The 11,160-nt window shown below is 35.3% G+C and overlaps 4 protein-coding genes across 4 annotated transcripts; all 4 read right to left on the reverse strand.

The window, feature by feature from the left end:
• Positions 1 to 750: 750 nt before the first annotated feature.
• LOC130963405 (uncharacterized) lies at positions 751 to 1,311 on the reverse strand. Its single transcript, XM_057889526.1, has one exon. It carries the CDS (start codon positions 1,309 to 1,311, stop codon positions 751 to 753), a length of 561 nt encoding a protein of 186 aa, XP_057745509.1.
• An 846-nt stretch (positions 1,312 to 2,157) lies between these two features.
• Positions 2,158 to 3,378, reverse strand: LOC130963406 (uncharacterized). Its single transcript, XM_057889528.1, has one exon. The coding sequence runs from the start codon at positions 3,376 to 3,378 to the stop codon at positions 2,158 to 2,160; it is 1,221 nt and encodes a 406-aa protein (XP_057745511.1).
• Positions 3,379 to 6,038: 2,660 nt separating this feature from the next.
• LOC130963407 (uncharacterized) lies at positions 6,039 to 7,358 on the reverse strand. Its single transcript, XM_057889529.1, has one exon. It carries the CDS (start codon positions 7,356 to 7,358, stop codon positions 6,039 to 6,041), a length of 1,320 nt encoding a protein of 439 aa, XP_057745512.1.
• Positions 7,359 to 7,783: 425 nt separating this feature from the next.
• Positions 7,784 to 9,151, reverse strand: LOC130963408 (glutathione S-transferase T3-like). The gene has a single exon (XM_057889530.1). It carries the CDS (start codon positions 9,149 to 9,151, stop codon positions 7,784 to 7,786), a length of 1,368 nt encoding a protein of 455 aa, XP_057745513.1.
• Between the last annotated feature and the right edge of the window lie 2,009 nt (positions 9,152 to 11,160).

Genomic DNA, 11,160 nt, shown 5'->3' on the forward strand with positions numbered 1-11,160 from the left:
TATCCGGACCATCATGCAGGAGGATGAGGCTGCAGCCGGACGGGTTCAGACGACAGGGACACAGGCACCCCTGGATGTAGATCTGAATGAGCCTGCCACGGTAGCTCCTGCGCATCCTTTTGCCATGGGTGGGACCCCAGCATCGGCGCAGAGTATTGGATCACACTCAGTTGCCGGCCCGTCGTCATCCAGACCCGTGCATGTTGCGCCTCTGATCCCGAGACAGCCAGTTCCAGATGACAGCGATGAGTCGATTGAGGATGAGGAGCCACTCATACGTAGGGGTTACCGGACACGGGTGCCACGCCGTTGCGGCACTGGATCGCACCTATTTAGATGATTCATGGATAGTGGTGTATGTCATGTTGTTATATTTATATTGTGTACCTTGTTGGTTGGTTATCATTGTTATGGTATGTACTTTGTTATTATGTTATTTGATATTATTTTATGTACGTTGATGTTTTGTTATGTCATTTACTTTGATGTATTCTACTTTTATGTTATGATTTATTGTTTGATGTTATGTTATTCGTTATCAGGCATCCCATGATATAATGTTGTTTGTTATAGATATAAATTTCAATCATTTAAAAGACATTCAACAGAAATATTTGGTACAAATAAGAAGTTTCATTACACATAGGAAACAACCACATTTCCAGACAAGTGCTAATACATTAACAATTAAAAACAACTAGAAGACAAGTGCTAATACATTAACAAACAAACACAGACATAGCAAATCTCCTACTGATTTCTAGCAGTCCCGCTGGGGCCTGAGGCTTGTGGACAACTACGCCTGGTGTGACCTGGCTGCCTGCAGAGGCCACATCTCTTTGGCCGGTTCGGATCTGCTTCATCCATGTTGGTGCGAATTCTTGTGGATTGAGGACGACCCTCCCTCGCACGCCTCATACTCGGATCCGGTATAACGGTAGGCCCGGCATAAGGTGGCCAGAAACCCTCTGGAATCGGAGGGATAAATTCCAGCTGATAGACACCGAATACGGAACTAAGGCGATATACCTCGTGGACGTAAGGCTGCCATGTAAGCCATGAATAAGCACAGCATGCCAGTGCGTGCGGACAGGGAAAATGAAGTGCTTGGAAGTATCCACAATCACAACTCTTAGACCCTAATGAGACCCTGTACGTACCAAGAGAGAATGAACCTGTCGGAGTCGTCTCAGCAACGGTGTACTCCGAGTTATCCCTGTCGTAAACAGTCACCGTGAAGTGCCTGGCTGTCCTCAGGTTGGCCTCGATACACTTTACTAGGTATTGACTGAATTGTTGTCCAGTACCCATCTAAGCCTCGTCCTCCCTACCCTTACGGACAAATAGCTCAGCTAGCCTTCCGTATGTGGCCTTCACCAGCGAGCAAACAGGGAGGTTTCTAACCCCCTTCAGGATTGAGTTGACACATTCCGAAATATTGGTCGTCATGTAGCCGAATCTCCGACCCTCATCACAGTACTATGTCCACAACGAATACTCGATTCGGTTCGCCCAGTCACACATTGCCGGATTCTCATAGCGCAGAATGTCAAACCAGTAGTCAAACTCAACCTCGGTCTTGGCATATGCGGCGTTAACAAGAAGCCTCCGGGCATCTTTTCCCTTGAACGTCAAGGCAAAATTCGCTGCAACGTGTCGAATGCAGAACGCCCGGTACGCAGCAGGGGGTAGCCATCCCCCTTCCGGAGCCTCGAGGGCTGCCTTGATGCCGTTATGCCTATCTGAAATAACTAACAGACCCGGCTGGGGTGTCACGTGCTCACGGAGGTGGGAAAGAAAGAAAGACCATGACTCAGCATTCTCACCCTCAACTAGTGCAAATGCGACGGGGAGGATGTTCGAGTTTCCGTCCTGTGCAATGGCGACTAGAAGTGTTCCCCCATACTTCCCATATAGATGGGTGCCATCAATACTCACCAAAGGCTTGCAATGACGGAATGCCTGGATACAAGGGGGAAAAGTCTAGAACAGCCTATGAAAATAAACCTGAAACTCGTCGACCTGTCCCCCAACTCGAACAGGGCAAGTCCTGAGGACGGCTACAGTGCCAGGCATCGTCAGCTGAACTCCTAGAACCCACCTAGGGAGCTCATTGTACGACTCGTCCCAGTCCCCATATATGACGGCAACGGCTTTCTACTTCGCCATCCATACCCTCCTGTACGTTGGCCTGAACCCAAAGTGTGCGGCCGTGGCATTTTGAAGCACCTTGATGTTCACAGCTGCATCAGCCCTAACCATCGGCATAATGAAGGTGGATATGACATGGTAGTCCAGACTCCTATGATCGCTGGAGATGGAGCTGGCAAGACATGTATGCGGTCCGTTGTATCGCTTCACTTCCCAGATACCCTTCCGCTGTCGGAGACTCAACCGAATTAGCCATGTGCACCCATTCCCAAACTCAGAACACTTTCCCACATACCTGCGGTAGTCAGACTCAACGACCTTGTACTGGACCCCTCGGCGGATACTGCACGTCTTCACACTCAACAGCGCCTCATCTTTATCCTGAAATTGTTGGCCAACTTGGAACTCGTTCATACCGGCAGACCCCTCGGTCTCTCTAGCGCCAAATCCTGAGGGCTGCAGAGCATTTTCGTCCTGCCGCATGGCATCCAGGTCCAATGAGGAAAAATGGGGTGGATACTGCTGTGTGCCAGAACTAGATCCACCTGTAGCCCTTGTCGGAACAGTAGTTCCAACATCATCGCCGCTTTCATCAGCGATCATATCCGGCTCAACGTCATCGTCATCTGGATCATCAAACAAACCATCACCAACACCAGCCGGTGTGGGACAAAGTACCTCGGTGGGAGTATGTTCCCCATACCGAACCTCGTCTCCAACATTGCCGCTCAGATCAACGGCAAACGAAGGGGACGCAACAGGCTGCATCGGTGGCTCATACACAGGAGCAGAGGATGAAGCAACAGCAGGTCTCGAGCTCGAGCCGGCAACCGCGGCTATAGTATTGACATTCCGGTTCGAACCACCCGAGCTAGATACCACATCAACCAACTTTGCCAACAGCTCTGGTGTCCTTACCTCGGGAAACTGCCTACGAGAAAGAAACATAACCTGCAAGTCCTCGTCACTACCGATTGTGAAACAATCAAACTTCACGGTGTCATGGAGCACCGCTGTTGGAATGCGGTAGAAAAACTTCTTGACCCTTTTAACTCCTTCAAGACCAAGCTTCTCCAGCACAGAGCTAACAAGAGCATCGTAGGTGGTTGTCGGCGTCACGATAATACATAGGGGATCCTTATCAGTGAACTTCACGCCGGACCGAGTTTTTCTCTTAATCGACCCTCTGTAATGTACCAGAACTAGGAAACTCTCCTCACTAGCCATCTCCCCTCTTTGTTGAGAGCATCATGAGTTCACAACATATATATACAGTCCTGGCTCGCACTATATATATATAATTCGAATCTATATGTTTCGAATTATGTAGTATCACAACATAACCTAGTAATTCGAATTAACTAAATTCGAATTAGTTAAGTGTAATTCGAAACAAGTTGTTTCGAATTACTTAACAATGTCTCCTTCCTAGTAATTCGAATTAACTAAATTCGAATTACCTTAGTTTGTTGCCTCAACGTAATTCGAATCATATCAATTCGAATTACATGCAATTATAATTCGAATCATATTGATTCGAATTATATAATAATTCGTCCTGGTTGATTCATGTATGGATTTTTGAATTGGCTGAATTGGGTAATTTTGAGCTCTCCTTGGCTCATTTTAATTTTTTATCCTTTAATTTATAATCTATTCTAAAAAACACAATTTAAAAGGAATCCTTATTCGTGAAAATCAAATGCTTTGTGCAAGTATCATTATTGTATCTCTTAATATATTTATAATCATCTAGTAACAACGATAATGATGTGGAACAAAATATAATCTTATATCCACTAAAATTATTATCGCTCAATTTCTGGATATAAAAAGTACATTCACAATCTTCTTATCAATATAATAATCTTGATCATGATCGATACTAATACTAATATATAGATAAAAAAAAAATAAAATTAACTACTAAAAAAATAGTTTATTTTTTATTTTAAAAAAATAGGATAAAATGTATCTAAAGTATAGAGAAAATATACTATTTTTTAGCTATAACTCATCATTGGCGGATATCTTTTTCTGTTGTGAAATAATAATAATAATAATAATAATAATAATAATAATAATAATAATAAAAGGAGAAGAAGAAAAACAGATATTCCTTTTCTTACTAAAGTTCTTATCTACAATAGCACCTACAGCAACAATGTGCATATTACTGGACACGTTGAAGTATCTATGTTTTTTGAATTTATTTAATGCCATAATGTTTGGACTTTAATTCCAAACCTGCGTCGTATTAGACCTGAAATTCATTCTAACTTATACACACATTCAACGCTGAACTAGCTACTACTAGGCTAGCTAATTTCAGTTACCTACAACAATAATTAACAACTTATCTAACTATCATATGTGGACCTATGGATTGGACAACTGAACTATGCCTAATCCACATTATTATTATTATTATTATTATTATTATTATTATTATTATTATTATTATTATTATTATTAGTGATCTATGATTTGTTTTTGTCAAACTCTAGTTTCTGTGCATGGAATTTGGAATCACAAGTAAGCTTTTATGATAGGATAATCACAAGGGAACAAAGAAGCAAATTAACACATTAGCTTTTAAGTGATGTGATATAAGGCATGGCTTGGATTTATAAGCAAGATTAAGATAAGTTTCTCATTGCCTCACCTAATCAGGCAAATAATAATAATAATTCATCTATATATACTTATATAATTTAAATAGGATTTTTAAATCACCAGTTTTATTCTCTCCCATATTTACACCTATTTTTTAGCATAAAATATTATTTTAGACTCTAATATTTAAATTAAATTTTATTTTCGTCCCTAATATTTAAAATATCTTATTTTCATTCTAAATATTTTATTTTGTTTTATTTTATCATTCGGTTGAAATTATTTTTTTAAAAATATCTTTTCTTTTATTATAATTTTTTTAGGTAGTGACAAACAAAAATATTATTTATACACTAAAATTAGTCGTTAAAATCAGTCACCAATGTATTTGTATATAAATACATGCGTGGTTTAATTTATTTTCAATGTTTATTTGTATTTCAATATGTATTTTATACTAGTAGCTGATTTTGGTGGCTGATTTTAGTGTACACGTAATATTATCGCAATTATAGTAATTATAATCTGAGAGTAAAAATAAAGAAAAAAATAGATAATAAATAGAAAATTGTAATTTTAGAAGAAAAATAATTTTGACCAAAAATAAAAATAGAATAAAATGAAATGTAAATAAGACAAAAAAAAATATTTAAATGTTAAAAATAATTAAAATTTAATAAAATATTAAATACTAAAACAGTACCCTAGCCTATTTTTAACTACTGAACTATAATTACTTTCGTGTTATTATCTATATTTTAAAAAATTAATCATCAAAGGCAAAAACGCAAGTTGACGAATACTGGTCTCACAAGGTACTAGCACATACATAATTATAATTTAATTTTGTCTCCCAAGGCAACAGTTTCAATATGAATAAAATTGTACCTTCTGCCACCTAAGACCATCTCCAGTAGGGAACTCATCCCAGTTCCTGTTTATGGCCCACCTGTCATAAAAAGTAACTCCACATCAGCTTTTGCATCATAAACAGTAAATAGGAACTCAAAGCATCTCTCTCTTCTCCATTAGGAGGAACTAACTTTAGTCCCTGTTGTGGTCCCACCTAATTAATTAATTAATTAAAATACTTAAAATTAATGTAATTAATTTTTTTAATAATATAATTTAAATATTTAAATTTAAAAATAATTCACTATTAAAAGATATTAATATTAAATAAATTTATACATAACAACAATACACAATATATAATTCGGGATTACACAAATTTGTAAAATTACTTAATACAAAAAAAACATAATTAAATTCTACAGTTGACGACAAGCATTGTGAAATTGCCATATGTGTTCAATCAAGTCCTCTTTCAATTGTCTATGCTGCTGCCTATTTCGAAGTTGGGCATTTCTTTGGAGAAATTGATGGTATGGTGCAAAATCTTCTTCTCCCAGCTGAGGTTGTGATAATCCATTTTCAACATCATCATACTCTAAGCCTTGAGCAAAATTTCCTGCATAAGTGTCTCTTTCATCCTCAACAATCATATTATGCAATATAATACAAGCTCTCATTATGTTGGCAAGCTTCTTCTTTTCCCAAAAACGAGCTGGACCACGTATAATTGCAAAGCGTGCTTGCAACACTCCGAATGCTCGTTCCACATCTTTTCTTTGCCCTTCTTGATATTGTGCAAATAACTTGCGTTTCTCCCCTTGTGGCTTTGAGATTGATTTGACAAATTTGGCCCATTCAGGATAAATACCATCTGCTAAGTAGTATCCCATTGTATAATTGTTACCATTAATAGTATAATTTACCTCCGGAGCACGATCATTTAGAATGTCATCAAATACTGGAGAACGATCTAACACGTTGATATCGTTGTTTGAACCAGAAACTCCAAAGAACGCATGCCATATCCAAAGGTCTGAAGATGCTACAACCTCAAGTACAATGGTTGCAACCCCACGATAACCACTCATGTACATACCTTTCCACGCCTTTGGACAATTTTTCCATTGCCAATGCATGCAGTCAATGCTACCCAACATGCCAGGGAAGCCACGACCCTCCGCCATTTGTAGCAGGCGGTGTACGTCATCTGGATTGGGTTTTCGCAAGTATTCATCCTGGAACACAGAAATGACACCTTCAACAAATTTTTCCAAGCATTCAATTGTAGTGCTCTCGCCTATGCGCACATAATCATCAACAGCATCAGCTGCTACGCCGTATGCTAACATCCGTATCGCAGCGGTACATTTCTGAAGTGGCGACAAGCCTCTTCTTCCAGTTGCATCAACCCTCTGGTGGAAATACGGATAGACGTTTGAGAGAGCGTCTACTATCCGAAGGAACACATCTCTTCTCATTCGAAATCTCCGTCGAAAAATGTCAGCATTATACACCGGTTCATCTGCAAAGTAATCTTGAAAAAGGCGATCATGTCCTGCTTCTCGATCTCTGTTGATCCATCTACGAGTAATTGGGATAGGGCTTCTATCGATATCTTCTTCTTCTGAATCTTCGAGTAAATACTCATCGATCCAATTATCTATCAGTGTGTTATCTTGCCGTCTTCTTTTACCATACAAAGCCTCATTAAACATATCATCAAAATTTTTAGCCATATGGAGAAATGTAATTTTTAGTTCTCTGTCGAGGTGAGAAAGAAGAGTTGAAGTGGAGTTGTGGAGTCATTGATAGTTGATATTTATAAGTGGAGAAACTAGTTTTGTAACGGCTAGTTTTGCAACGGCTACTTTTGCAACGGCTACTTTTGTAACGGCTACTTTTGCAACGGCTACTTTTGTAACGGCTAGTTTTGCAACGGCTACTTTTGCAACGGCTACTTTTGTAACGGTTAGTTTTACAACGGCTACTTTTGCAACGGCTACTTTTGCAACCGTCACTTTCATAAACAACAACGGCACAATAATATTGACTAATTTAAAAACTTACATCAGAAGTAAATAAAACAAACTACATCACATAGCAGTAATACGCAATAAATAAATAAGAACATACTACATAACACTACGAATACAAGGAACCATTAAGTAAACCACTTGGCCATTATTTTCTCACATGCAATCTCATGAAGAGCTCGTCGTTTCTCACTCATTGTAGACGTGTCAGCATTAAGTATTTGCATATCCATTTCCCTTTCTTTTGCTTTTATCTCCATTTCTTTAATATACCTCTGAGTTTGTAATTCTTGTTCTTTCATTGCCGCTTGAATTTGTATCTCCTTCTCTTTGATTGCCATCATCTTTGCTCTATGTTCCTTCTCCTCTTCTCTTTCTTTTTCCCTTTCCATTAGTTCCTTTTCTCTAACATTCTTAATATCTTCCATGAGAGATAATTTTTTGACAACCGATGATTTTCTTTCGCTAAAATCTTCAGACATCTGTGCTTTTCCCTTACCTCTTCGCTTGCTCTTCTTTGATCCTTGTGGGCGAACGGGAGAGTCCACACCGGGTTCGTCAGCCAACGGTGTTTCTGGGTTTGATGAGGATGAGTATGCTCCAGTTGCACTAACCTTGGTTCTTTTTGAGCCGCCACTCTGTGTAGGTAGTTGGCTTCTCCATTTTTGCTCCAACCGAAGCATGTTCCAATGCCTCTCAAAAGTGAACTTTTGACCACAATTTGTGGAATAAAGTTTATAAGCCAACTCCTTTATATCATCAGCGTTCGAACCACTCCTTATGTTTCGACTAGCTTGATCGTAGCAACCAGCAAATTGTGCAACAGCCTTGTTGATCTTATACCATCGTTTCTTACATGCAACTACCCCCCTTGTCATGTCGGTGCAAAATTCTACACAGTAGCTATGAATTCGACTCCAAAATGTTTCCCCCTTTTGATCGGTACCAATTACAGGGTCAGTTGAAACATTTAACCATGCACTGATCAACATCTCATCCTCTTTCCAATGCCAGTGTTGAATACTATCTTGCCTCCGATCTTCAATATCATCATTGAGGTCGATAGCATCTAATCCATGAGGGTTGGCAAAATCTGAATATTGCGAATTTGGACTAGATTGTATAGGAGTCTGAGAGGATGGGTTAGAAGAGCCACCAACACCAGATGAGTTATGTCTTGATGCACTGAATTGAGTTGGAAACGGCAAGGAAGTTGGAGTAACATTTCCGATAGAGGGGTTAAATATGGATGAAAATGGAAAATGGGGTGTTTGTGAATTTTGATTTTGCGGTTGGAATATAGGAAATTGATTATTATAAGGAGCTTGAAAATTGAAATTAGAAAGATTTTGTGGATTTGGATTTTGAAATGTATTTGGTGGTGTGAAGTTTTGATTTGGAACTTGAGAGTTTGAGGTTTGAGATTGTTGGGTATTTGAAATTTGAGGAAAGTTTTGTAAGTAATTGAAGAAAGAGTTGAGTTGGTTTGGATCCATTTTTTTGAACAAAAAATAATAGTAGCAGAATTTTGATTTTGTAAACTTGGAAGAAGATGAAGAAGAGTAGTAGAGAGTGTGAGAATAGAAGTGTATCTAAGTGGTTTATATAGAGTAAAAAAATATTAATTTATTAATAATAACGGTAACATAGTAACGGCTAGTTTCTAACAGCTATTTTTACAACGGCTAGTTTTGCAACGGCTAAATTAATATAACAATATAAATATAAATAATATTTAATATTAATTATGATATAAATAATTAATATAAATTATTAATTAAATAAAATTTTAATTATTTAATCTACTTAATTATTATAATTATTAATAAATTATTAATTAAATAAGAATATCAATATTTAATATAATTAATTATTATAATTATTATAACATTAATTATTATTTAATTATTTAATATAAATAATTAGTATAATTATTATTAAATTAATTATTATTTATTTATTATAATATAATTATTTAATATAATTAATATAATTTTATATAATTATTTATTTAAATAATAACTTGCCACTTGGCAAGTTATTATTGGCTGGCCAAAGTCCCTGCTCAGAGGGTCTGGCTCTCTTAGAAAAATGTGTGGGGACCGCTATTTGTTTTGCTCCAACGGTTGGGGACTCATTAGTGTCAGGAAAAAGCAAAATTGGGACTCCCATTGGACTTGCTCTAATCCTCTAACTTGGCTGGCTCCTTAGCAGTTGATGGCAAAATATGATATTTGAATACCTTTCTGTAAGGTGTGTATAGGCATTTAACACAATTTAATAAAAAAGTTATGTATTAATTAAAATGAGAATTTATTACTAAAATTTAAGGGTGACCAAATAATCAATATCATGATGAGTAAGTAGCTTGTATTATTAAGGCAGCAGAGCAATGTATAATAGACCTGCCAAAATTGTGGTGAAATCGCTATTTTTAAATAGAGTTTAGATCTTTTAAATTTTAAATATTTTTTTATTTTTTTTTAGGTTTTATGTATAAAATAAGAAAGTTACTTAAATAAAAATATTAAAAATATTTTTTAAATATTTTTTAATAATCAAAATTTAACACGTATAACCAATTGATTAAACTATGTTATTTTTATTAAAAATTAGACCGGATAAATTAGTTTAGCCAAAAATTAATAAATAAAAATTTAAATCAGTCTAAATTAATATTTTTTTATAAAAAATATTATAATATTCTTATTATAAAAAATAACTAAAATACGTCTATTATATATATATATATATATATTGATTTTGAAAATTCTAAATCCTAATTTTATGACAATAGAAAATAAAAAAAACTAAAATTTAGGATTTTTAAATTAATATATATAATAAAAGTATTTTAGTCATTTTTTATAATAAGGGTATTATAATTATTTTCAATAAAAAAATTTGAATTTAGACCAGTTCAAAATTTGATTCACTATTTTTCGATCAAATTAATTTGTCTAACCTAATTTTGACAAAAATAATACAATTTATATATGTTAAATTTTAATTATTAAAAAATATCTTTAAAAAAAGACGTTTTAGACATTTTTATCGGAGTGGATCCCATAAAATAAATGATAAAAAATCATTCACATTTTATCTTCTAAAATAAAATTCAAAATTTAAAAGATCCAAATCTTTTAAATATATATACCCAAAAAAATAGACACATAAATAGTTTTAATTACTCTAATGCATTACTTAATTAAAACAATTTTTTTAGTTTGTTTTAATCTTTGCATGGATATTTTTTTAATTTGTCTTATGTTTTTTTAGGAGATAATAATTATTGAACTTTAAATTTTATTAACATAAAAGTTCTGATACTAAATTATAATTTTTTTTAAAAAAATTTAAACTAATAAAAAAATATATAAATACTTATATCTTTAATAAAAATATCCAAATATGTCTATAAATAAAACTAGGAGATTCTTAAATTATAGATCTCGAAATTGATGGAAACTAAAAATATATAATATTAATTTAAAATCCAAAAAAT

The sequence above is a fragment of the Arachis stenosperma genome, chromosome 2 (assembly GCF_014773155.1).
Source record: "Arachis stenosperma cultivar V10309 chromosome 2, arast.V10309.gnm1.PFL2, whole genome shotgun sequence".
NCBI classification, from domain to species: Eukaryota; Viridiplantae; Streptophyta; class Magnoliopsida; order Fabales; family Fabaceae; genus Arachis; species Arachis stenosperma.

Bases quoted from the DNA above. Each gene is read 5' to 3' on its own strand.
- LOC130963405 (XM_057889526.1), bottom strand. From the start codon at position 1,311: ATGGGTACTGGACAACAATTCAGTCAATACCTAGTAAAGTGTATCGAG.
- LOC130963406 (XM_057889528.1), bottom strand. From the start codon at position 3,378: ATGGCTAGTGAGGAGAGTTTCCTAGTTCTGGTACATTACAGAGGGTCG.
- LOC130963407 (XM_057889529.1), bottom strand. From the start codon at position 7,358: ATGGCTAAAAATTTTGATGATATGTTTAATGAGGCTTTGTATGGTAAA.
- LOC130963408 (XM_057889530.1), bottom strand. From the start codon at position 9,151: ATGGATCCAAACCAACTCAACTCTTTCTTCAATTACTTACAAAACTTT.